The sequence below is a fragment of the Alosa alosa genome, chromosome 1 (assembly GCF_017589495.1).
Source record: "Alosa alosa isolate M-15738 ecotype Scorff River chromosome 1, AALO_Geno_1.1, whole genome shotgun sequence".
Lineage (NCBI taxonomy): Eukaryota > Metazoa > Chordata > Actinopteri > Clupeiformes > Clupeidae > Alosa > Alosa alosa.
The window spans coordinates 46628610-46652678 of NC_063189.1; the positions used below are offsets into that span (position 1 = coordinate 46628610).

At 46.6% G+C, this 24069-nt stretch overlaps 1 protein-coding gene across 1 annotated transcript in view; it reads right to left on the reverse strand.

Moving 5' to 3' along the window:
- LOC125303128 (laminin subunit alpha-3-like) overlaps positions 1-24069 on the reverse strand; it is a gene marked incomplete in the record, with an annotated part of 79626 nt that overhangs the window by 19077 nt on the left and 36480 nt on the right. Inside the window, 26 exon segments of the mRNA XM_048256695.1 lie at positions 1694-1924; positions 2622-2705; positions 2822-2923; positions 3187-3348; positions 3681-3821; positions 3986-4130; positions 7219-7423; positions 7819-8030; positions 8527-8642; positions 9133-9272; positions 10011-10137; positions 10314-10434; positions 13157-13254; positions 13437-13545; positions 13848-14011; positions 14397-14559; positions 14809-14909; positions 15367-15509; positions 16774-16900; positions 18115-18271; positions 18530-18629; positions 19147-19252; positions 19489-19541; positions 21507-21606; positions 22394-22464; positions 22965-23102. Coding sequence (XP_048112652.1) covers positions 1694-1924; positions 2622-2705; positions 2822-2923; positions 3187-3348; positions 3681-3821; positions 3986-4130; positions 7219-7423; positions 7819-8030; positions 8527-8642; positions 9133-9272; positions 10011-10137; positions 10314-10434; positions 13157-13254; positions 13437-13545; positions 13848-14011; positions 14397-14559; positions 14809-14909; positions 15367-15509; positions 16774-16900; positions 18115-18271; positions 18530-18629; positions 19147-19252; positions 19489-19541; positions 21507-21606; positions 22394-22464; positions 22965-23102 — 3416 coding nt within the window.

A 24069-nucleotide genomic window follows, 5' to 3' on the forward strand; every position in this document is an offset into this window, starting at 1 on the left:
CTCCTTTCCACAGCGCCTCTGGCTACAGATAAACTGTTTCCTGTGGCCACACCTGTCGAGCAGCCTCGTCACCTTCAACAGTGTTTGGATGAGAAATGCGGACCCAGGAGCAAAATCAACGGAGGAAAAACACCTCACACACACCTAATCCTGAACATCATTACTTCCCACAGCAGGGGCACTTCAAAAACTCATCACATAGGGAACTTAATGAGATATTGTCAGTATCAATAAAAAGCCTTAAAATCCAGTGAAGTGGAAGAGAGACTTAGGAATGCGATTGCAATATCTTAGTGTACAGTAGCCTACTTCTCTTTTTGAGAGAGGAATAGCACAGTAGAAATACCTACTGCTACATTGATACTAGAGACAGTACACTGGCTACACATGATTTTTCAGCCCTAAGAAATAATAATAATTTTTTTAACCAAATTAATGTTTTTAAAAAAGAATCTGCCAGTCAGCATGTTTCATAGTAATTTGAAATGTCTAAGATTTTCTAAAGCTAGTTCTTTCAAAGCTTACTCCATCATCCCCTCTTAGTCACATCCCTCCAGAATTCCGCTGTATTTGAGTTGTCAGTCAGTTGTTGCCATGACACAGCAGTTGGATGTTGGAGAAGCAACTGATATCAGATTGTCTTTTGGCAACCGGAAAGTTCTTCCCCCGAGGCGACGCATTCTGACAGACGCGCTCATCGGCTGTTCTTTTCCAGAGATTTCCGTGCGCGCCTCGTCAGCTGTGGGCTCCTTCGCCCTCATGAATGTTCCCCATTCGTCAGAGCGAGCTCACTGCAGAAAGGGTGTGTCTTGGCATGTTGGGGCAGACACAGACCACGATCATGTAGCCCTGAGCTCTTTGTGTGGAAAAAAAAACCCAGGGAGTCATTATAGTTTCCCCGTTTCTCTGTGTTATGGCAACTGGCCCAACACAACATGCAGGTCCTGTATGAGAGATGCTCAATGAGCCAGTCTTTCACTAGAAATGGCATTTTGGGGGAAAGGGTAGAAAACATCTGTGCTTTTCATGAGCGTCCATTCAGATAGCTCCCATAAAACCAGGTGTCCCTTTACATCAAAGCCATCTCGACCAGCAGTCATGTCGCGATCTTACCATTTTTCATTTGTGTACAATGCAGGCAACATAATGAAATCGGGTCTATTCAGTTTTGCTTAAAGAATGGAAGTTGCCACAAAACAGTCCATACAGTAAGCACACCTTCCCAGTCAACCCAACCACCCACATCATGATTGTTTTCTCTCCTTATTTACTCACCCCTCTTCACCCCTCTTCCTTCTCTTCTTTGCTCCTTACTCCTACTCACCCTCTTTTCTTCCCTCTATCAATCACCCTCAATTCCCTCTCCCCCTCTTTTCCAGCTCTTTTCCCAGCTCTTTTCCCAGCTCTTTTCCCAGCTCTTTTCCCAGCTCTTTTCCAGCTCTTTTCCCAGCTCTTTTTCCAGCTCTTTTTCCAGCTCTTTTCCAGCTCTTTTCCCAGCTCTTTTCCCAGCTCTTTTCCCAGCTCTTTTCCAGCTCTTTTCCAGCTCCAACCTTGACACCATCCATCCTTTTCCTTCCAGCAGACAGAGAGTACCAATGCAATCCAGTCCATTTCCAAACACATCACTCTCACTGTACATCCCCCCTCACCCCTCCACCCCCCACCCCTCAGGCCCCTGTCCAGCAGCCCTCACCTGGCAGGAGTCTCCGCTGTATTGGGGTGGGCAGGAGCACTCCTCCACGGTGCTGGCGGGTGCCCCGCGTCCGTCCCTGCTGGCCTCCTCCAAGCCCACGTCCCCCAGGCTGAGCCTCTGGCTCTGGGTGAAGTAGAGGGCGCGCACGCGCACATCCTCCAGCGCCGCCAGCACCCGCAGCAGCTCCTCACGCGACACCGGCCGCCTGGTGCCTGCGTGGCGCAGGTTGCCCTGCCGACAACAAAGAGCCGTCTCAGTGATTGCTGCAGAGGGGCTCAGACGAGAGCACCCCTGCAGATGGCTCTGATGAACCACTCAGATCAGTCTGTTCAGTAGAAGGAATTTCAGTTTCATACCATATCAGCATCTGTGGCTATATCTTGGCAAAAGGTATAACAAACAATATAAATCAATGACGCCAACTAATAAAAAACATAATTACATAGATAAAACAGATCATCTTAATAAGAGTCTCTCTACACATTTCTGCTGGCACCTTTTTAGACATTTTCCAAAGTGCTTTGAGAATAAAATCATTGCCTTGTGGTGCTCAGAGCTGAACAAAGTAAAATATGCTTAACTGACAGACATACCGGTACTACAAAACAGACATGATTGAGGATTTTCACCCTTTAATCAGGATCAGTTCATCATTGTAAAGTTGGTTATTCAGATTAGGGTCTTTGAATACAAGCTACAATATCTGCAGTTGTGTCCAGCTACTAATAAAGAGGGAGCAAGACATTTCAAATGCTTGTTCAAACATTTCACACATAGTGCACCTCCAGTCACTTATGGCTGCTTTTCAATTCCATTTCACAGTGTGAGATGGCAGTACAGATTAAAACCATGTGGGAACAGATTGAGCAATACTTCATTTTCTTTACTTATGACTTAATGTCTTTTAATGAGTGAGTGAGCAAGTTACCTCTACTAGCTGAACTCTGCCTTGATACAGTCTGTCTGGATCAGGGGACTGTGGGTCAAAGTACACCAGTGTCATCTGGTCCCCCTGCACACACACACACACACACACACACACACACACAATCAAGACGATTCAAGAGGGCTGGCACTTCAAAATATAACACAACACGAGAGCCTGAAGTCTTAGAGAGTCATACGCACACTAAGTAGCAGGTCTGGCTTCTTGTCCAGGGGAAGCATACCCTCGCTGGGGATGCCAAAGGACTTGGTCTGGTAGGTGAGGTAGCCGCCATAGGAGGACACCTACAGAGGCACAGAGAGGGCTTTAGGTGCTTTTGGCAGCAAGGGTTCTGTCAGGTAAAACTGCCTAATTAGCCAACATAATGTGAGAACAAAAGCATTTAGTGTTGTGTCCACATGCAGAGCCATAATTAAAATCTCTCTCGCTCTTTAGCTGAAGTACCCTCAGGCAGGTTGGTGCAGTGATTGAGCGCACAGAGAGAGAGGCTGAAACCCGACACCAGGCATTGGCATCGAGCAACATGGCATAGCGCTGCACTGCTCACCCTGTCGCCCAGGTAGGAGGGTGGCGCCACCCAGTGGAGGCTCTGGACAGAGCGGGGCACCTCCTGCACGTCGGCCACCACCATGTTGCTTATGGGGTTGAGCACCGAGGGCACCTCCTCCAGGTCAGCCTTCTCCAGGCGCCAGTTATGCATGTCCACAAACTACACACACACACACACACACACACGGAAGGTACATCAGATATGAAATGACCAAATGACCACAAACCACACATACACATACACGCACGTCAGGGATACTATTGACTACTCGTTGATTGTTGATATTGCTGTCTATGTATATCATAATCTAGCAGAATTGTCAAATCTCCAAGAGCTAACTGGTGAAAAAACTCATTTGCATTTATATTACTGTTAATAGTTTTTCTCTCTCTCTCACACACACACACACACACAGAGAGAGAGAGAGACACACACACATACACAGAGAGACGCACACACACAGAGAGAGAGAGACAGACACACACACACACCTTTCCCCTGCGTTTGCTGGAGCTGTGGCACTGGTCTATGGCTTTGAAGCAGAAGCACTCGATGCAACCGCTGGGATTGGCCGGATCAAAGTGGAACGAGCCTCTTCGACAGGAATCGCAGCGCTCACCCTCCACGTTCCTCTGTCACCACACACACACACACACACACACACACACAGCAGAGTCAGAAGAGGCATACCTTGAGTCATATTGCCCGAACTCTGCTCACGATATGCCAGGATACCCTTACATCCACTCTGGTGTGGGTGTGTGTATGTGCGTGAGGGGTGAGAGAGGGTCACTACCTTGCAGAGGCACTGGCCAGTGTTGGGGTCACACACCTCTGGGCGGACCCCCCCAGTCTCACAGTCACATGGCACACACTCTGGGAAACGGAAGTAGCCGGCAGCACAGCGGTCACACTGACGTCCACCGATCCTGGGCTTACACCTGTTTCTCACACACACACATAAAACCCACCAACAGCTATTAACAACACATTTCAGACCATTTTGAAACACTATGTGCTCTGTGTGCTATAACAAAAATAGCATTAAGCGGATCAAATGGTCATGAAATGTACCAGTTTATGACTGCAGACTGTATTTCCCAGTCACATCATATACATCAAAATACTACAAATATATTGAAGATAACGTATTGTGTATATAATAAGACAAACATTCAAAAGTTTGGTAACACTTTACTTGACGGGTGAGTTCATAACATTCATAGCAGCTGTCATAAACTGCACATAAAGCATTCATGACTGTTTCATGAGACATGACTCAACATTCATACCAAACCTTTCATGAATGTGGAAGACAGAACGACAAAAATGTGTCAAAATAAAAGTCCAACAATTGCAAAGCAGCATTGCCATTTTTGTTCCAAACCTCTTACCTGATCACGTCACATCTGAGTCAATGGGCTACTCCAGTGCCAAAAAGACATGGTCAAGCAAATAATTTTTGTTTCATGAAAATGTATTTGTTTTATGACACCTTTGCAGATGATTTCTCATCTTTTGCTACTGGGAATGTCTAACCCTTCCAGGTTACACAAATACGGGTCAGCTGAATGTAGGCTAGTTTACCTCCCAGTGTAAAATTCAGTGATTAAGAATACTTCACAACTTGTATAGTAAAGTGACATTCGATGTAGACTTCATAAGATATTCATGAAATATTTACAAAGGCTGGAGAGAAAAACGGCAATGCTCCTTTGCGATTGTTGGACTTTTATTTTGACAAGTTGTCATCGTTCTGTCTTCCACATTCATAAAAGGTTTGGTATGAATGTTGAGTCATGTCTCATGAAACAGTCATGAATGCTTTATGTGCAGTTTATGACAGCTGCTATGAATGTGTTACAAACTCACCAATCAAGTAAAGTGTTACCAAAAGTTTTTAATATGCATGTAAGTGACATACAGACAGACAGACAAGTGAAATAGACAGGCAGTAAGGTCAGGAGAAACAAGATTGTGTGAGAAGCACTGGGTTTGTACTGTGTAGTAGCAGAAGCATAGATGAAACAAAAGATTACAATTAGTAATCTTTATAAAGTTTCATTACGGCAGTGTGAATAGGTATAGGAAGTAGTGTAGGTAGGTAAGTATAGAAGTAGTGTAGGTAGGTAAGTATAGAAGTAGTGTAGGTAGGTAAGTATAGAAGTAGTGTAGGTAGGTAAGTATAGAAGTAGTGTAGGTAGGTAAGTATAGAAGTAGTGTAGGTAGGTAAGTATAGAAGTAGTGTAGGTAGGTAAGTATAGAAGTAGTGTAGGTAGGTAAGTATAGAAGTAGTGTAGGTAGGTAAGTATAGAAGTAGTGTAGGTAGGTAAGTATAGAAGTAGTGTAGGTAGGTAAGTATAGAAGTAGTGTAGGTAGGTAAGTATAGAAGTAGTGTAGGTAGGTAAGTATAGAAGTAGTGTAGGTAGGTAAGTATAGAAGTAGTGTAGGTAGGTAAGTATAGAAGTAGTGTAGGTAGGTAAGTATAGAAGTAGTGTAGGTAGGTAAGTATAGAAGTAGTGTAGGTAGGTAAGTATAGAAGTAGTGTAGGTAGGTAAGTATAGAAGTAGTGTAGGTAGGTAAGTATAGAAGTAGTGTAGGTAGGTAAGTATAGAAGTAGTGTAGGTAGGTAAGTATAGAAGTAGTGTAGGTAGGTAAGTATAGAAGTAGTGTAGGTAGGTAAGTATAGAAGTAGTGTAGGTAGGTAAGTATAGAAGTAGTGTAGGTAGGTAAGTATAGAAGTAGTGTAGGTAGGTAAGTATAGAAGTAGTGTAGGTAGGTAAGTATAGAAGTAGTGTAGGTAGGTAAGTATAGAAGTAGTGTAGGTAGGTAAGTATAGAAGTAGTGTAGGTAGGTAAGTATAGAAGTAGTGTAGGTAGGTAAGTATAGAAGTAGTGTAGGTAGGTAAGTATAGAAGTAGTGTAGGTAGGTAAGTATAGAAGTAGTGTAGGTAGGTAAGTATAGAAGTAGTGTAGGTAGGTAAGTATAGAAGTAGTGTAGGTAGGTAAGTATAGAAGTAGTGTAGGTAGGTAAGTATAGAAGTAGTGTAGGTAGGTAAGTATAGAAGTAGTGTAGGTAGGTAAGTATAGAAGTAGTGTAGGTAGGTAAGTATAGAAGTAGTGTAGGTAGGTAAGTATAGAAGTAGTGTAGGTAGGTAAGTATAGAAGTAGTGTAGGTAGGTAAGTATAGAAGTAGTGTAGGTAGGTAAGTATAGAAGTAGTGTAGGTAGGTAAGTATAGAAGTAGTGTAGGTAGGTAAGTATAGAAGTAGTGTAGGTAGGTAAGTATAGAAGTAGTGTAGGTAGGTAAGTATAGAAGTAGTGTAGGTAGGTAAGTATAGAAGTAGTGTAGGTAGGTAAGTATAGAAGTAGTGTAGGTAGGTAAGTATAGAAGTAGTGTAGGTAGGTAAGTATAGAAGTAGTGTAGGTAGGTAAGTATAGAAGTAGTGTAGGTAGGTAAGTATAGAAGTAGTGTAGGTAGGTAAGTATAGAAGTAGTGTAGGTAGGTAAGTATAGAAGTAGTGTAGGTAGGTAAGTATAGAAGTAGTGTAGGTAGGTAAGTATAGAAGTAGTGTAGGTAGGTAAGTATAGAAGTAGTGTAGGTAGGTAAGTATAGAAGTAGTGTAGGTAGGTAAGTATAGAAGTAGTGTAGGTAGGTAAGTATAGAAGTAGTGTAGGTAGGTAAGTATAGAAGTAGTGTAGGTAGGTAAGTATAGAAGTAGTGTAGGTAGGTAAGTATAGAAGTAGTGTAGGTAGGTAAGTATAGAAGTAGTGTAGGTAGGTAAGTATAGAAGTAGTGTAGGTAGGTAAGTATAGAAGTAGTGTAGGTAGGTAAGTATAGAAGTAGTGTAGGTAGGTAAGTATAGAAGTAGTGTAGGTAGGTAAGTATAGAAGTAGTGTAGGTAGGTAAGTATAGAAGTAGTGTAGGTAGGTAAGTATAGAAGTAGTGTAGGTAGGAGACAAGTCAGTAAGACAGTGACAGACTGACAGACAGACAGTGAGAGGCGGTGGTGCTGGTGTGTGGCCCTCACGTGCACTGTCCGGTGTAAGAGTCACAATCGCCGCTGCTGCTCACGATGCCCGTGGGGGAGCAGTCGCAGTGGTCGCAGCCCACCAGCGGGTGGTAGCTGAACGTCTGGCTATTGCACGTGTCGCACGCCGGCCGAACCGTCTGAGGGGGGCAGATGCACTCGCCCGTCACCTCATCGCACAGCCGCCGCCGACCACACTGACACGCTGCAGGTCAAGGCCACGCGAGGGGACAGAGAGACACAACCACAGTTCAAGAGACACAACATTGAATTGTTCTTGTTCCTGTCTATGACACAACGCAAAGCAAAGCAAACATTCGGGATAAAGCAAAGGTCAGCCACAATGGCTCGCAATGGAGTCACTGATTTCAAAATTGTGGCCAAATGCATTTACATTTATTAATTTAGTGGACACTTTGATCCACATACCAAACTCTGTGGCCTAAACTGGACAATAAGTATCGTTCTAGATAATAAGAATCCTCACATAAAATATAACAATAATGACATGAAGAATGATATAGTCAGTCACTTTCAGTTATCGTTATATTCATCACTCTTGGTTTAGAAGCAGTTAAGCTCTAGCACAGAGGCACTCACGTCTGCAGTAGGGGAAGCCGTAGTAGCCGGTGGCACAGCGGGTGCACTGACGGCCGATAACGTGAGGTCTGCAGCGGCACTGGCCGCCCAGCGGCTCACAGGTGGGGCTGGTGGAGCCGGACTTGTCGCAGTAGCAGGGCAGGGCCCCGTTGTGGTGCAGCGCCACCAGAGAGCGGGCCGAGGCTCGGCAGAACTCGGAGGCAGTGCTGGGGCTGCGTAAGAGACAGGTCACTTTTGGGTCAATCCCAGACGGCTGCTGTTAAAACAACCTGCACTACAGGTAAGCATTAAGGTCAGGAGAAACAAGATTGTGTGAGAAGCACTGGGTTTGTACTGTGTAGTAGCAGAAGCATAGATGAAACAAAAGATTACAATTAGTAATCTTTATAAAGTTTCATTACGGCAGTGTGAATAGGTATAGGAAGTAGTGTAGGTAGGTAAGTATAGAAGTAGTGTAGGTAGGTAAGTATAAAAGTAGTGTAGGTAGGTAAGTATAGAAGTAGTGTAGGTAGGTAAGTATAGAAGTAGTGTAGGTAGGTCCGTAAAGGGTCTGTGATTCCCACCACTAGGGGATGCCATTTGACTTTTTGGTGAATGCATCGGAAACCTCCATGGAGTTCATTTCATGCACGATAACTGCAGTGATTTATGACTGATGAAGTGGATGAAAGGCTAAGAAGGCCTGGCTGTGCATTGCTGTGCTCATACTCTATCTGGAAGCTCTCCCCTCCACACTGGGCGATGAAATCAGGCGCCTTATCCAGCGGCTTTGCTTTCATTAGATCTGGCGTGTAACGATCATCGGGGACAGCCAAGATATAATCCTAAAGCAGAACAAAACAAAAACAAGTCCAAAAGAGGGAAAAGAGTGAGGAGAGGGGATCTGAGCCACCAAAAAAAAAGACAGATAAAAATGACACAAAAAAACAGCACACAGGGAAAATCCACCGCTGTTAACTACGAGTCGATGATGTCGGTACGCTACACACCCAAACGAGTGCCCTCATGTTCCCTCGCCCTGTTCCCACCTGTGAGAGTAAATAAATCCTCTGTGTGCTCACAAGGGCCTGAGGAATGCTCACAGCAAGCCAGCACAAGGCCGGCCCAAGTGGATTACTGTACACTGTGATATCTGAACCTGCGCAGGAGCCGCCCAGGACGTGACACCTTAGGTAAAGAGGGAAGCGAAAATGGAGGTAGGGTTTTTAAAAACCTAGTGCAGGGTGGACGTGCACATTAGCCCAGGGCAGTCATGATGAAGCAAGAGGCCAAAGGGCCACACACACAGACACACACACACACACACACACTGACCAGGGTGAGGGTCTTCCCCGGTGGGATCCTCAGAGTGATGGCGAGCTCCCTCTGTGGCACGTCCAGGGCGATGCGGCGCTCGGCGATGAACACACTCCTGCAGCCGGACATCGCAGGGCAGAAGGAGGCGTTGAGCCAGCCTGGTGGAGGACACAGAGGTTTGGGGTGGGGGCTGCAGCCAGAGGACGGGGTGTGGGGGCATGTTGGAGGTCTGTGCTCCAGGAGACTCTAATCTCCCTCCCCTGTGACCCCCCCTGGCCCTGCGCTCTACAGTAGCAACGGAACTAACCCAGCCTTTGATCAAACGGTCATGTGAGGTGAGGAGAGTGTGTGAGTTGAGAATCGGAGAAGCAGGAGACTGCCCAGTGTGTTTGTGTGTGTGTGTGTGTGTGTGTGTAAGATGAGATGAGAGAGTGAGAGGGGGTGGGGTGGACATAATGTGGTGGATTACTACACGACTGGACATCACAAGAGTCCTCTCCCACTCTCCTAGGGCGTGCGTGCTACAGGGGTGAAGAAATGCATCCCAGCCTGTTCACTGAGGCACTGGGAGAGCTCTGCGAAGCGCTGGAAGGAAGCCTGCTGCACTGTGAAGGAGTCTTATCAGAACCAGACTGCAGGGCTGTTCAGCCAGCTGAGGCCTTCAGCATGATACCCAACCACCCCCCCCACACACACACAAAGAGAAAACATACAAGCAAAAGCCAGTCCAGTTGATGTTGGAGGTCCATTTCGAATGTCCATGCAAGTTACTCATAGGCTGAGATATACAAACGAACGCACACATAATAAGCTACATACATACACAAGCTACATACATGCATATTATATATATATGCATGTAAGTATATATATACACGTGCAAACAGATTACTGACCTTTCCATATCATTCCAGCATCGATGAGGACCTCCACCGGGAAGGCTGTGTGCTCTGGCTGGCGTGTGTGGACCACCAACACATACCTGCCCGGGTCAGGCACTCGGCCACTCACCGTCACCTTAGTCTGAAATCGCACGCACACACACACACACACACACACACACACACAAAACATTAAACAACTATTGTAGCCAAGCTTTAAAAGAAATCTCAACTGAAAAGCAGCCCACTTCCCCAGGAGAGGATGCGGACCTGTGGCAGTAGCATTGGGAGGGAGGTGGCCTTTAAGGAGTGGCCTACCTGCGGAGATTTGAGAAGCACCCCTTCGCCCCGTGGACCTGAAGGCCGTGGAGCCTGGTGAGTGGGGTCCAGTAGCACCGCTGAGGGGACGCTGGGGAACTGGCTTTGGACACACACCTGACTGTAAAATCACAAAAACACACCAGGGCCAAATATTAGCTTTCGTCAAAGATCCTTGCTTACTTCCACTTCAACTCTCTCTGCTTTCGCCATTCCCCTTCAACTGTAACTACTCCACCATTAGAACAAGAAATCAGAAAGACCACAACAAAAACAAACAAACAAACAAACAAACAAACAAGACTGTGTTCCTTTCAGATGGCAGTCCACCCAGAAAATTCAGTGAAGTGAAATATAGAAGTGAGTCAGGCAGCCAGAGATAGAGATAGTATAATCTGGAGCTTCTCTGCCCAGCTGACTAGCAGTGAGCAGGAGAGCCAACGTGACTGTTCACAGGCCGGGTCAGCGAACAGACACAGGTTGTGACCCGTGAAGAGAAAAAAGTGGCATAATCTTTCCTTTGAAACTTGGATACACGCATCAAATCCCTCACTACTTTGGCTACTTACCCCTCCCTCTCATTCTAATACTCAAATCCCCAGTTTGTTTGCATGCATGCGTCTATACATGTGTATGTGTGTGTATGTGTGTGTATGTGTGTGTGTGTGTGTGTGTTGGAGAGAGATGCTGTGTACTCATGTGTGATGTGCTGGCAGCTGTGCATGCCCAGGCCTTATAAGGCTGTGGATTTGAGCTTGTGTGAGAGCGTGGGAGCAAGGACCCCTCTATCTAAGTGGTGTGAGATTTACGCTCGTAAAAACCTCTGACATTGACCCTTACAGTACCTCTAGGACTCTCCCCCAGGCCATGTTAAACAGAGTAAAGAGGCTGTAGAGCAACTGGAACAAAGCCAAAGATCTAAAGACCCAAAGTAGGCTGCCTTTATTATCTCTTATTCTCTCTCTAGCTCTCTCTCTCTCTCACACACACACACACACACACACACACACACACACACACCTTAATCAACATTCACATCCAGCAGAATATGATTACCCTCTCTCTCCCTCTCTTAAAAGGTTTTGAAGTCTTTATGGCCTTTGATGTGAAACTAAAGAGACGTGCCCATGTTGCCGGTCCCCGGTGCCGGGCCTCCTCTTCCTCTCCTCGCTCCTTCCTCCACTTCGTTGTGCTTCAGACAGCTTAGCCTCATTACCAGGCCACGGCTTTTACAGTGGCCATGTCCCTTGAAACAGTGTTTCACATCCAGGGTTATTCTAAGGGAGTGGGGGAGAGTGTGAGTGTGAGTGTGTGTTTGTGTGCGTGTGTGTGTGTGTGTGTGTGTGTGTGAGAGAGGGTTCAGAACGGTAGCTATGTTTAGTGACTCTGGGGTCTGGGCTCATTTTAGGCTGACGTTAAGCCCACAGCATCAGCTACAGCTGGAGACGGGACACTAATGAGGACTTTACTGGGGAAAGGGGTGGACTTTCAGATAAAGACTACATGAGTCACCAACACTCCCACGGAAATATTTCACAGAGTAAATAATGGTCATGGCTCAATGGCTTGGTTCACACAGCACATTGAATTGTTTCCAGTATTGAGGCATAAGTAGGTGAAGTCGTGCAGTGTGAAATAAGTAGCTCATGCCTGCTAGGTGCATAGGTAGGTATATATATATACACAGCTGAACAGCTTACATGTCACTGTGGAACAGGTCTTTTTTAGTGAAGTGCTTCAATGAATGTCTAGCCCTTTTAGCCTTTACCTATTTTGTCCAGGACTAGTTGACTGCTGCCTACAGCATCGTTGGTTCATGGTTTTAATAGTCGATTAGTTGACTAGTTAAACCCCCTAAAAGTGAGCATTGGCAAACAACCCATATGTATGCTTTTGTCCCATTTGCGCTGACAAAACCTGCTCTGGGCTATGATCTGTTCCACAGAGAAACTAGACTTGGGGTGCAGTCTACTGTGCTGTGCACGCGGCACAAATGCAGCCGATGCCATCACTGGAAGTGTATTGACAGTTGACACATCATAGAATTCACCCTAAGGGACCGGCAAAGACATGGTCTCATGAGAAGGGTTCACACCGCCCCTGTGATTTATCCCTCTCCACCACCTCCTGTCACAGGTAATGATCAGCTCCAGGGCTATGTTTGGGTATACTTAGAGCTACTCAGGGAGTGAGCAGGAGAATGAGAGGGTGTGAGTTGGAGTGAAAGTCCCACAGTTACAGGTGTGTAGCTTATGGAATTTATGGAATCCCACCTGGCTAACAGATGCACTCTGCAAAACAACAGACTGTAGAAGTCTTCACACTGAAATATGTGTGCCTGGGTATTTCAAAGAGTACTCAATCAAGAGGGAGCAGCCATTCTTCCACAAGAAGGGTTTCCATCAAGTACAGCAATGCAACCAGACGCTAGATACGTGACCTGTCCGTTTAAACACACTACTGCACCTAACAAATCTTCCTCTGAAAGACAACAGCTTTACTGCACTGCACAACATTGGACCAAGCTGTATCCATAACACATCCATAATATCCGATAGAACATGTTAGGCATTTAACACTTTGATGCTACATAACCCAGCACTGCATGAGTGTACTTGTACTTGAGCATCTTTGGGTGTATATGTACTTGGGTGCATCTTTCTGTATAGGTACTGTATGTGTGTGTGTGTGTGTGTGTGTGTGTGTGTGTGTGTGTGTGTGTGTGAGAGAGAGAGAGTTTTATGTGTGTGTGTGTGTGTGTGTATATGAGAGAGAAAGAGAGTTTTTATGTGTGTGTGTGTGTGTGTGTGTGTGTGTGGGCGCGCGCGCATGTGTGCGTCTACCAGTCGTCGGTGAAGCGCCCGTGCTCAGACACGCAGAGCACCTTGGGATCCACGTGCTCCATGGAGAACTCCTCGGCGGGCACCACATACACTTTGTGCTGGAACACAACAAGCACAGGACGCATCAGCTCCATCAGCTCCACCAACACCGCTTTTCAACACCAGCACTCATCACCCTCTCAGTCGGCGGCCTCCTGAGCCAGCTCCTCCCTGTGCCTGGGCGTGCCTGAGCCTGTGTCTGTGTCTGTGCTGTGCTGTGCTGTGCCGTGGCAGCTCTCACCAGCAGGAATGAGGCGGTGGAGGTCTGGAGCAGCAACTCCGTCCGGTGAGCCATCTGCAGCTTCGCCACGCGGTTCATCCCGTCCACAGCCACGCTCCGGCACAGGAAGCTGGGTGGACGGAGCAGGAAGACGCATCACGCAAGGTCATCTGCTGAACCCTCATACGTGTCTGCATGCATATTATGTCTAGACACAGCTACTACAACTGTAAAGAAATCTTAACAGGCCAGAAAGATACTGATTGTATCTTGATACTGATTACTGATGTATATTTTATACACAGTATACAAACACACCATATTACGGAGCCCCTAAGGGGACATAAGCAGAAAAAATTATGAAGTGTAGTTTCATGTGCACACACAAAAGGTTCATGTGCGTACAGTGATACAGGTACTGAATGTGCCCACCTGTAGGTGCAGCTGTAGATGTTGGCCCTGGCATGGACCTCGTCCTGGGAGTGACCCTTGACGTGCACGTTGATGTTCTGCACCATGTCCACCTCACTGGCGTACTCCAGCACCACAGCGTAAAGGCCAGGCCGAGGGACGTGCACCATCAGCTGCAGCTGAGCCTGCATAGAGAAAGCAAATTCAAATCACACACAGACACACACACACACACACAGTGACAAGATCAGCGTATTTCTGCAGAAGTAATATGTGATTTGGCATTGAGTAAGGAGAAGACTGAGAGGCGAGTGTATGAGCGAGTTGTTGACACTGCTCACGTGTGCAGTGTCAACAACTCTGTGTGTGTGTGAGAGAGAATGTATGTGAGAATGTCAGCATATATGTGCATGTGAATATACTAGACATGGAAAGAGAGAGTGAGATGGAGAGAGAGAGAGAAAGAAAGAGTGAGTGTGTTTGTTTGTGAGAGACAGTGAGCCTGTGTGTGCGTGTGTGCGTGTGTGTGTGTGCGTGTGTGTGTGCGCGCGCATGAGTCCAGTCTCCCACCTGTCTGCCGCTGATGGAGGCCATCTCTGGGTGGTCTGCGGTGGGCCGGCGCGTCCTCGCTTGTCTGCGGCCCCTCCTCCGTCGCCCCCGTACCGACAGCAGCCCCTCGGAGCCCAGCACGAACGGGAAACGCTCCATCGGCACGTGCTTGTAGAGCAGACAGCTGCACTCAACACACATACACACACGTAAACACAGACAGGCACCAAAACAACCACTGTCAAGTTGGCCCGGTCAGATAGGGACCCCTGGTCTCCTGTTTGCTAGGAGTGAGGATTCCAGCACTCATGCTCTAAAATAAGGCCACTTGTCCAGTCATCAGATAGCATGGGAAGAGACAAACGGCATACACAGCACGCGTTCACACACACACACACACACACACACACACACACACACACACTATACCTACCTCTTGTGCTGTTCCACTTTGGTGTATGTGCAGGGTTCAGTGACAGTCTCCTGCAGGATGGGAGCCTCATAGTAATCACTGGGCAACAGCACCAGGTAGTCCTGGAGATACACATGTGTACTATGATATGCTGTATCAACAACACCAGGTAGTCCTGGAGATACACATGTGTACTATGATATGCTGTATGATACCAAAACATTCATTGTGATAGTCAAACATACAGTCATTGTACATACTGTTACTGTACCAATAGATACCAAAATACATGCAATAAACATAGTTTCATATTCTAACTATCATACTCTAATATAGATTGGAATGAGTAAATTATTAGGAGTGTGACTAGAATTGGTAAGACTTTTTACGATCGCATTCGAATTTGAGAGGTTGCAGAAACTTGTGAGGTAGCAGAAATCTGCACATTAAACAATACGACATAAATTAGAGAAATATACTGGAGATCTGTACAACTAGACTCTAGAGTGTTTTTCTGTATTCAAACTCATTTCCACTGCTCTGCTGTCTGCTTGGTTCTGCTCTGTTCCGTGGCCTCACCAGTAGAATGCCCTCGGCCTGAATGTGGAGGTTCCACTTGCCAGGGTTCAGGGTAAAGGGCTGAGCGAAGCCATCACCTGGCACCGTGAGGAGAGCCGGAGCACGACTTGGCGGGAACACCACCTCTCTGCTCTCACCTGCCCCTAAGACACATCAGCACACAGAAATCAACACACAGAGACAGAGACAGAGACAGAGACAGAGACAGAGACAGACAGACACACACACACACACACACACACACACACACATTTCTATGCATGATGCACAACACCTTCCTTGGAGGCCTGTGACCATGTGTTTTTTTCAGAGGAGCAGCTTGTCGATGACCTGATGGTATGAAGGCCAAATAGCTGAGGGGTCAGAGAGACTGCCTTATTACCATGTAGAGATGGCATGACTGAGCCATCGAGACTATGAGCACATGAGTACAAGACCTCTGGGCATGGGGTGGACATCTGCACTGGTACTTACTTAAGAGGCTGTCATGGCTCTCTGGTCTTTGGAAAGGCTGGCCAGTTTATTCTAGACTTAAAGGAACATCTAGCCTGAGTAACCCAGACGAACTGGTTAGCGAATTTGCTCTGCAGGCCCGTCTGGAAAGGATACAATTTATGCTCATTTCTGAACTTTCCATTTTACGACTTCCAGGGACATAACCAGCACTGAAATTAAACTGGTACATCAAACTCTTACCAAATAATTTCAGAAGTGCAGCTAACACATCTTTCTTGTAAACAAAGGTTTTGATTGCAGTTGCACATAACTGTTGAACCCTATCGTCATTAGTGCAGCAATTGGTTATGTTGAATGCACATGATTGTGATTGGATCCCAGGTTTTTGGTGATGCAGAAACGGGTGTCAATGTGATCCTTTCCAGACTGATCTGCATCTCTGTGCATGCAATAACCCAGTCTGGTACCATTAGCCTTGCTTAGCATAATAATCTACTGGAAGTATTTGCCCTCACTAAAAGGCAAATAACTTATCATGGCCAGTTGTTTTTTTGCCATTGTATTTACCGAATGTCCACATGTAACCAAAATGTTTGTGCAAGTGTCATACACTCAAATCTGTCCAAGGCCTCCATTTTAGGTTTGTCAGTGCCCTCATGCTCTTGCTCAGATCACAGATGTATGTTTTAGATTGGTTCATCTTAAGAGAGCTTTATTTAAACACCACCTCTCCTCTCCAGCCTATGACCCTCCAACTCTCACTGGCCCCACTGTGTGTGTGTGTGTGTGTGTGTGTGTGTGTGTGTGTGTGTGTGTGTGTGTGTGTGTGTGTGTGTGTGTGTGTGTGTGTGTGTGTGTGTGTGTGTGTAATGGTGGGGGCAGGATGGGTGGGAGCTGGAGGGAGGACAGCCCAGAGAGATGGTGGCGATGGCGGGAGACTGGCGGCCTTACCTCCGCGGGACCGGGAGGCCGTGATGCGGCCGGTCGCGCTGGCCGTGCCGGGGTTGGCGTAGCGCAGCAGCAGGCGGAAGGCAGAACGGTGAGCCTCGTCCACATGCACACTCACACTGACTTCACTCTGGAGGGAGGGAGGGGGTGCACACACACAAACACACAAAGAGGAGTGACGAGCAGGGAAGGGGAAGAGGGAGAGGGAGAAATGCAGGCAAGGGTCAGGTCGGAGGTCAAGTCAGGGTCGGAGTCCAAGCACGTTACCACACACTGGCAGTGGGCTGCAGGAGGCTCCATGGCATGCTGCCCACTACTGATGGCTGCCTGGCATGACCAGTACACCAAACATCTCATTTCATATGACTGCTGTGTCTTCCCATCTTTCTTAAGGATGATTTACCACTAAATGAAAAAATGCAGCTGCAGTGAATTATAGAGAATCACTACCCTTAATGATCCATCAAGAAGTCACTTCAATTATGGGCATATCTGTAGGCCTCCGCAAGCCGTTCACACACAGAGAAAACACGTGTCTAGCAGGCCATGCATTTGGGTGGACATGCCGCAAGCACAAGGATCAGACGACAAGTGAGGCGGGGGGGTAAACAGACGAGTCACTTTCTGCCTCTAAAGACTGAATCCGGTCTTCCGCTGCCCAGGCCTCTGAGCCTTCAGACGACAACGGCTGACCGCTCATCAGTTTCTTTAGCGGCAAAAAGCACTGCCAAAAAACGGAGTGATGGCAAACACACGCATCACTTACAGTCGCAGCAAGAGTGAAAGCCAGACTGGTTCACCAACAACATCCGCCCACGCACTGCCCCCCGAGGCTTGGACGAGACATAGCGCAATACTATGTGGTAGGGACCCGGGGAGACCACAGCGAGATAAAGGACAACCTCTGGCTGGGGAGAGAGAACGTTAAGCCTTTGAGGGGGAAGAGAGAGAGAGAGAAGCCGAGTCCCTTCACCAGAACAGGCCCAGAGGACCGCAGTCTTCAGCACCTCAGCATTAGCACAAAGAAGAGTATAGAAGTACCTCTATACTCAACATTATCACAAAGAGTATAGAAGTACTTCTATACTCTTTGAATAGCATTTACTCAGCCTGGAACAAGAAAAACAAAAACAAAGACAGCTACTGTATAGCACACAAATGAGGGAGTGCAGCACTTATGTACAGATATAGCATGGGCTTACTTCTTCTTCATGCATCAGTGTAAAATAGACACACACACTAAAACAGTTGACACTGCCCCGAAATGCTTTCAAATGACGGTCACAGAGGGGTTGAAACAGGGTTCTCTGACTCAAATGAGGCCAAGAGTGGATCAGGCCTTACCTGGGCAGGTGACATGATGGCATAACCTCTCCAGCTGAACTGTGGGAACACCTGGGGCTCGTAGCCAAAGCGCACGGGCCGGGCATTGGGAGTGATGCCATTCTCCACCTCAACCTTTAGGTGATGGAGGCTGGGGAAGTAATGGTTGGTCTCTGGCCTGAAACCACAAGTAAGGCAGGATAAGGAGGCAGCAGCACAGAGAGTATCATTAAAGCCTCTCAAAAGTCTGCAATAAAATGTATCTGTAGGGGATTGGACGATATCTCCTCTGGCGTTGAAACAAAGAGTTTTCTAATTAAAAGGAGAAAACTAAGATAACAGGCCCAGGCAACAGTAGCTTGACTGTGGAAGGAGGTGCTGATGTTTCTCACGAAACCTGCACACACACACACAGAGTTAGACTCCAGGCCCTTACTCATCGCAGGAGCGGCCTCTGATATTCTTCTGGCACTGGCACTGTCCCGTCTGGTCATCGCAACTACTCCCCACAGCACCGCCCACATCACACTGGCAGCCTATCAGCAGGGGAGTAGCCAAAATGTGTGTAAGACTGACAGGATTCCAATATCTAGTTAAACATTGACCTCAAAGACTTTCCAGGCACAGGTTCCAGGTTATATATTGTTTCAACACAGGGGATCTTTATAACAAGAACCATCAGGCTTCAAAACAAGGCTTGAGTGCACGAACATCTACCGGTATGTGCCCTTCTTGCACTTTCAATAACCCATGATGTTTATTTGTCCATTTTCAAAACCTTTTAAAATATATTGATTTATATTTCTCCTATTCACAAACTTTCAAGGATTTTAAGGCCACATGGGAACCCTGTATTAGTGTTGGGGATTGAGGAGACCCCACCCTCATCTAAGACATAATGCATCTCTCAGACACAATCATTTCACTAGGTAAAACAAACTAAAGAAGTCATTGAAGGTAAACAGCAAGACATCTTACACAAACTCTACTGTGGCCATCGCTGACCAGGGTGTGGCCCGCACGCTCCCTATGTGAGCAGCAGGGATGACTCACCTTGGCAGCCAAAATAGTTCTTCCTCTGGAGCAGGAAGTGGGACTCCTTACATATGCTGCAGGAGTGGCTGCAGGTATTGGGCTTGCAGTAGCATTCACCAGTTTCCTGAAACACACACGCACGCACACGCACATGCACACACACACACTCTATCTCAGTAATTTCCCTACCAATCAACAGCTGCACAATGCATTCATTTTCTCTCAGGGTCATTGCACCCTGTACTTTCCGCCCTACAGTGGTGTAAGCACAGTGCTACTATAATCTCAGGTTGTTATTCTCGCTGTGAGGGTTATTTCACACACAAGCTCTTTAGAGAGAGCTGCAGACTGCACACCCACCTGCTGGCACTCCCCTACGCCGCTCAGGGTGCCCTTATCGCCACACATGCACTCTGCAAAGACAGAGAGAGAGATACAGCACAGACATTACAGGCCTGCTCCACGCTCAGATGCCATCTCCCCGATGACATCAGTGCCCTTGGGAAGGCCGAGCTGCAGGGAAGTAGCCGTCTGGGTTTCTGGTCACTCACCACCATACTGAGAAACTGCTATGTGTGTGTGTGTGCTTTTTTTTTTTTTTTACTTTTACACAAATGCAGCGTTCTTTCAAACACACTTAATAGACAGGTTTGCAAAAACACAGAGGTCACATCGTCATTCAAGCTAAATGTTCAATATTAACGAACTGATTAATATTCAGTATCAGCGATTTCAGGCCCAAACATAAATGATCACATTCATCTAATCTTTCCTAACAATCCGCTAGCTGCTTGCCCCATAAGCAGGCTGTCAAAAAAACGCGTCTCTGTAGGCAGCCTAGGCTCCGAGATCTGTACACAAAAACAATTGCTACCAACAAGTGTTGGCAACCACTCAAAGGCAAAATAAAGTGTTCCAACCAATAACCGACGAGATGCGCGTTTAGGAGAGTTTCAATTGCACGGGAGGGAGTGGGAGGGAGTAGCGAGCTAGCTCTCTGTTTTGTTTGAACATCAATAGAAGTGACGTTACCCCGCAATTGTTCATACAACCTTTAATGACTCTGGGATTGTGTATGTATGGGACTCCAACATGCACAGCTGTGTAGGGGACAATTTCAATCTGTCCAACAAAGACATAACACATCAGGCATTTTCAAAGGGTAAATAAAAGAAATGGCATGGTTCAAAGAACACAAGAGCTAGACAAAATAGACTGACACGTGGGCAGAGAGGGAGAAACTGAAAGAGAAAAAGGAGTGGAAGAGAGCGTGAGCGAGTGAGAGTCGAGGTGAGGAGAGGAGAGAGCGGGAGAGGTGCAGGTGGACGAGGATGAATAGACCGTAATTACTCTAAACCACGTCTCTTTTCATGGCTCAGGAGCGCCGACACAAAGCATGTTTCCTCAGGCCCCCACATCAAAGGCAATAGTGCCCGCTGTACATCTGGCCACAGCAAAACCCAAAGAATTCAGAGGGAATATTAAAAGTGGCTTTTTTTGTGCATGCTGCCCTGTCCATATATCCTCCTGGCAATGGACAGGCAATAACATTCCTGCGGTAACTCTAGACAGACGTGTGGACAAAGGTGAAGGCTGTTCTCTCTGCCTGCCCCCGGGCTGCAGCCCTGGGAGAGAAGAAGCAGAAGCAGAATCATTGCCTGGCTTTGAGATGGGCCCCTGTCTGCCCAGCTTTTCTTTTACAAGAGCTGCATGAAAAGGGGAGGAGAGAGAGAGAGAAAGAGAGAAAGAGAAAGCACACATGCATCCTCGCACCTTTTTGAGGACATCGCTCACGTAGTCAGACAAGATTGGGCTTGTTGAGTTCACATTTTTAAATACCCAAATGCACTTTGGAGCCGCACTGAAAACTAGGGGGCGATTGTTAGGACTTAAAAGTCCAGAATCAAACCCTGCCACGCTGCTCAGTATACAAGTGCACCACTGTGCTGCAATGACACCATAAATCGTCCCCTTGGAACAGTAAGGCTGGGCCTTGCACTCACTCTCCAATGTGCAGTGACTGACTATGTGTTTTTTATTTTCAGGTGCCTGAGGTGAAATCAGGTGTGGATGCCTGGGACATTTCAGAGAGACAGCTGGATACATTCCACTTGCCCACCACAAAACACATATACCTGTGATGACTACAAATTCATTTGTTTAACAACAAGCAATACTGCGTGCACTTTGATTTGTGTATTAGGTTGAATATAACTTCTCTGATCCCATTGTCATATCAGATTCTTTAGATAGAAAAGGATGGGGAAAAAACAAAAAGGTGAGTCACATGTATTAGAGGGAGAGAGAGAGGGGAGAGACTGTGTTACAGTAGGTCCTTGGTGAGCCCAGGGAAGCACCTGGTGGTCACTGGCACTCACCTATGCAGCCGCTGGGGTTGTCACGGGCCAGGTTCCAGAAGAGAGGCTTACACCGGTCACAACGAGGGCCCTCCACATAGCGCCGGCACACACAGGAGCCCTGACACACACACACACACACACAACAGCCATTTTTTCAGTTTATTCTGTGTTATTGCACAAATACCATCGCCAACCAACAATAGCCAGTGGGTCACATAATACACAACTTAGTTTGCACACATACACAAAAAATAGGATCTGACATTTTAGTTTGATCAAACAGGGGGTTTATTCAGCATATAAGAAATGCATGTCAGCATCCGCTGAAAAACAGACATCAATCACCCACAAACACTATAGAGTGCTCTGCCAGATGTGGCTTCTGCTGATTTGTGAAGTCCACACAATGGCTATCAGCATATCACTAGCAAAACATTGCAATGCAAGATAACAGCCCAACAAAAAAGAGACTCTGCATGCCTGCACTTCTGATGTCACTGATTTGAACCCAGTTTCTCTCAAAAATGGAAGGAAGTGGCTTTTCCTTTTGTGATTGCAGTTAATCAGTTAATACTTACTTCCGGGCACGTTACTGCTTCCTTGTAAACACCAGGGCACTAATCCATTCAACTCTCCTTTAAGATTTAGCAACACAATTTATCGGATCATTTCATGGAATGGTATGCTCTTTGATCTGGAAAGCATTGGTGTGGTTGGGGGTAAAAAAAAAAGATTCCCACCACAGCCAGACTTCAGATAAGAAAGTAGAGAGCTCTCTCACAGTTACTCCGTTTGGGTGTTTGATAGGGAAAATAAACACACTACTTTTCACACATAGAAAGGCTCTGTTATACAAAAGACCACTCTCTGACACACACACGCACGCACACACACACTGTACTCACCCCCTGAGGAACCTTGATGCCGACCTCTGACCCCACTTGGTTGCACTGGCTGCTGGGAGCTGGAGTAGGTCCTAAGTCATTGTATTAACATACAAGTTACATAAACACACACATGACTTTTACAGCAGACACTGAACAAGTGGTCTACACAGGATCTCTCCCTGGCATTGAAGCAGAGTGACTGGTGGGTCAGGCTCTTAGAGTGGGGAGGTCAGTGAGAGGTCACCGAGATGAAACCCAGCTCTAAACACTGAAGGGATTTTGCGTGAAAATGAAACACTTTGAAACAAACACTTCAAGGGCATGTTTGACCCGACACTTTAGTTGATAAGAAACATGAAGTAATGGGGTGTCATGGGGTGTGAAGCTTACACTATTTATCACCGGTCCCTTTTCCAGACAATATTTAGTTTCCTGTGTTTTTATAGTTGCTGTGTTTCTTTTTCATTAAAACAAATGGCACAGACAGTATTGGATTTCTCATTCTAAACTTTCAGATAGCACGGCTCTATATTTGGGCTCCCCATTTCACAGGTTTGACTTGCTGGTTGGACTGTAGTTTGAACATTACCAGTGCAGTATGGGAACTGGAGGCTTGGGTTGGAGCAGCGGTCACAGCGCTGCCCAGTCACTCCGGGTCGACACACACACTGCCCAGACGCAGGGTCACATGCACCCCCCTGGGATCCTTCTGGGTGACACAGGCACACTGAGAGATAGACAGAAGAAAAGGGGAAGTTACTGACTGAACAAATTTTCGATTCGGGGAACATTCTGCAAACGTTCACTGAAGTGTGCAGGAACGTTCGCTGCAAACGTTCCCTCATGGTCATTCAGGAAAGTTTTCTTAATGATGCCGGAACGTTCCTTTGTGGTCAAATGTTTGGTTGAGCAGAGGAGCCAGTATAAAAGTCAAAGTCAAAGTCAAAGTCAGCTTTATTGTCGATTTCTTCACATGTTCCAGACATACAAAGAGATTGAAATTACGTTTCTCACTATCCCACGGTGAAGACAAGACATATTTTACCATTTAAGTCCACAGACAAACATAACATTTAAGTAAACAAAAAAGTAAGTAAATAAGTAAATAAAAAGGGCACATATAATAATGAAAAAAATAAGAGCAGCAAAATTTGGTTGAAATTGTGCATAGACAGTCAATAAAATACTAGTGCAAAGTCAGGCCAATAAAAGGCTTGGGTAGTTCTGTTTGACCTAAGTAAGAAAGAAAGTGGCATAGTGGTGCAAGTTATGTAAGAGCAGCAGAAGTGTTGTGTTTTCAGGACAACAACAACAAGTTGTAAAGTGTACAAGTGTGCAAGTGGAGTAGTGCAGGCGGCCATTGTGGGTCCAATGTCCAGGATGTTATGTAGCTGAGGGTGGAGGGGAGAGGAGGGAGAGAGTTCAGCATCCTTACAGCTTGGTGTATGAAGCTGTTGGTGAGTCTGGTAGTGGGGAGCCGGGCTTCTGTACCTCTTCCCAGAGGGCAGTAGATCAAACAGATTGTGAGCGGGTGACTTGCATCACTCACAATTTTGGTCGCCTTGGCGGTGAGGTGGGTGGTGTAAATGTCCTTCAGGGAGGGGAGTGAAGCACCAATAATCCTTCCAGCCGTGTTCACTATGCGCTGCAGGGCTTTCCTGTTGTATTCAGTGCAGCTTCCGCCCACACAGCGA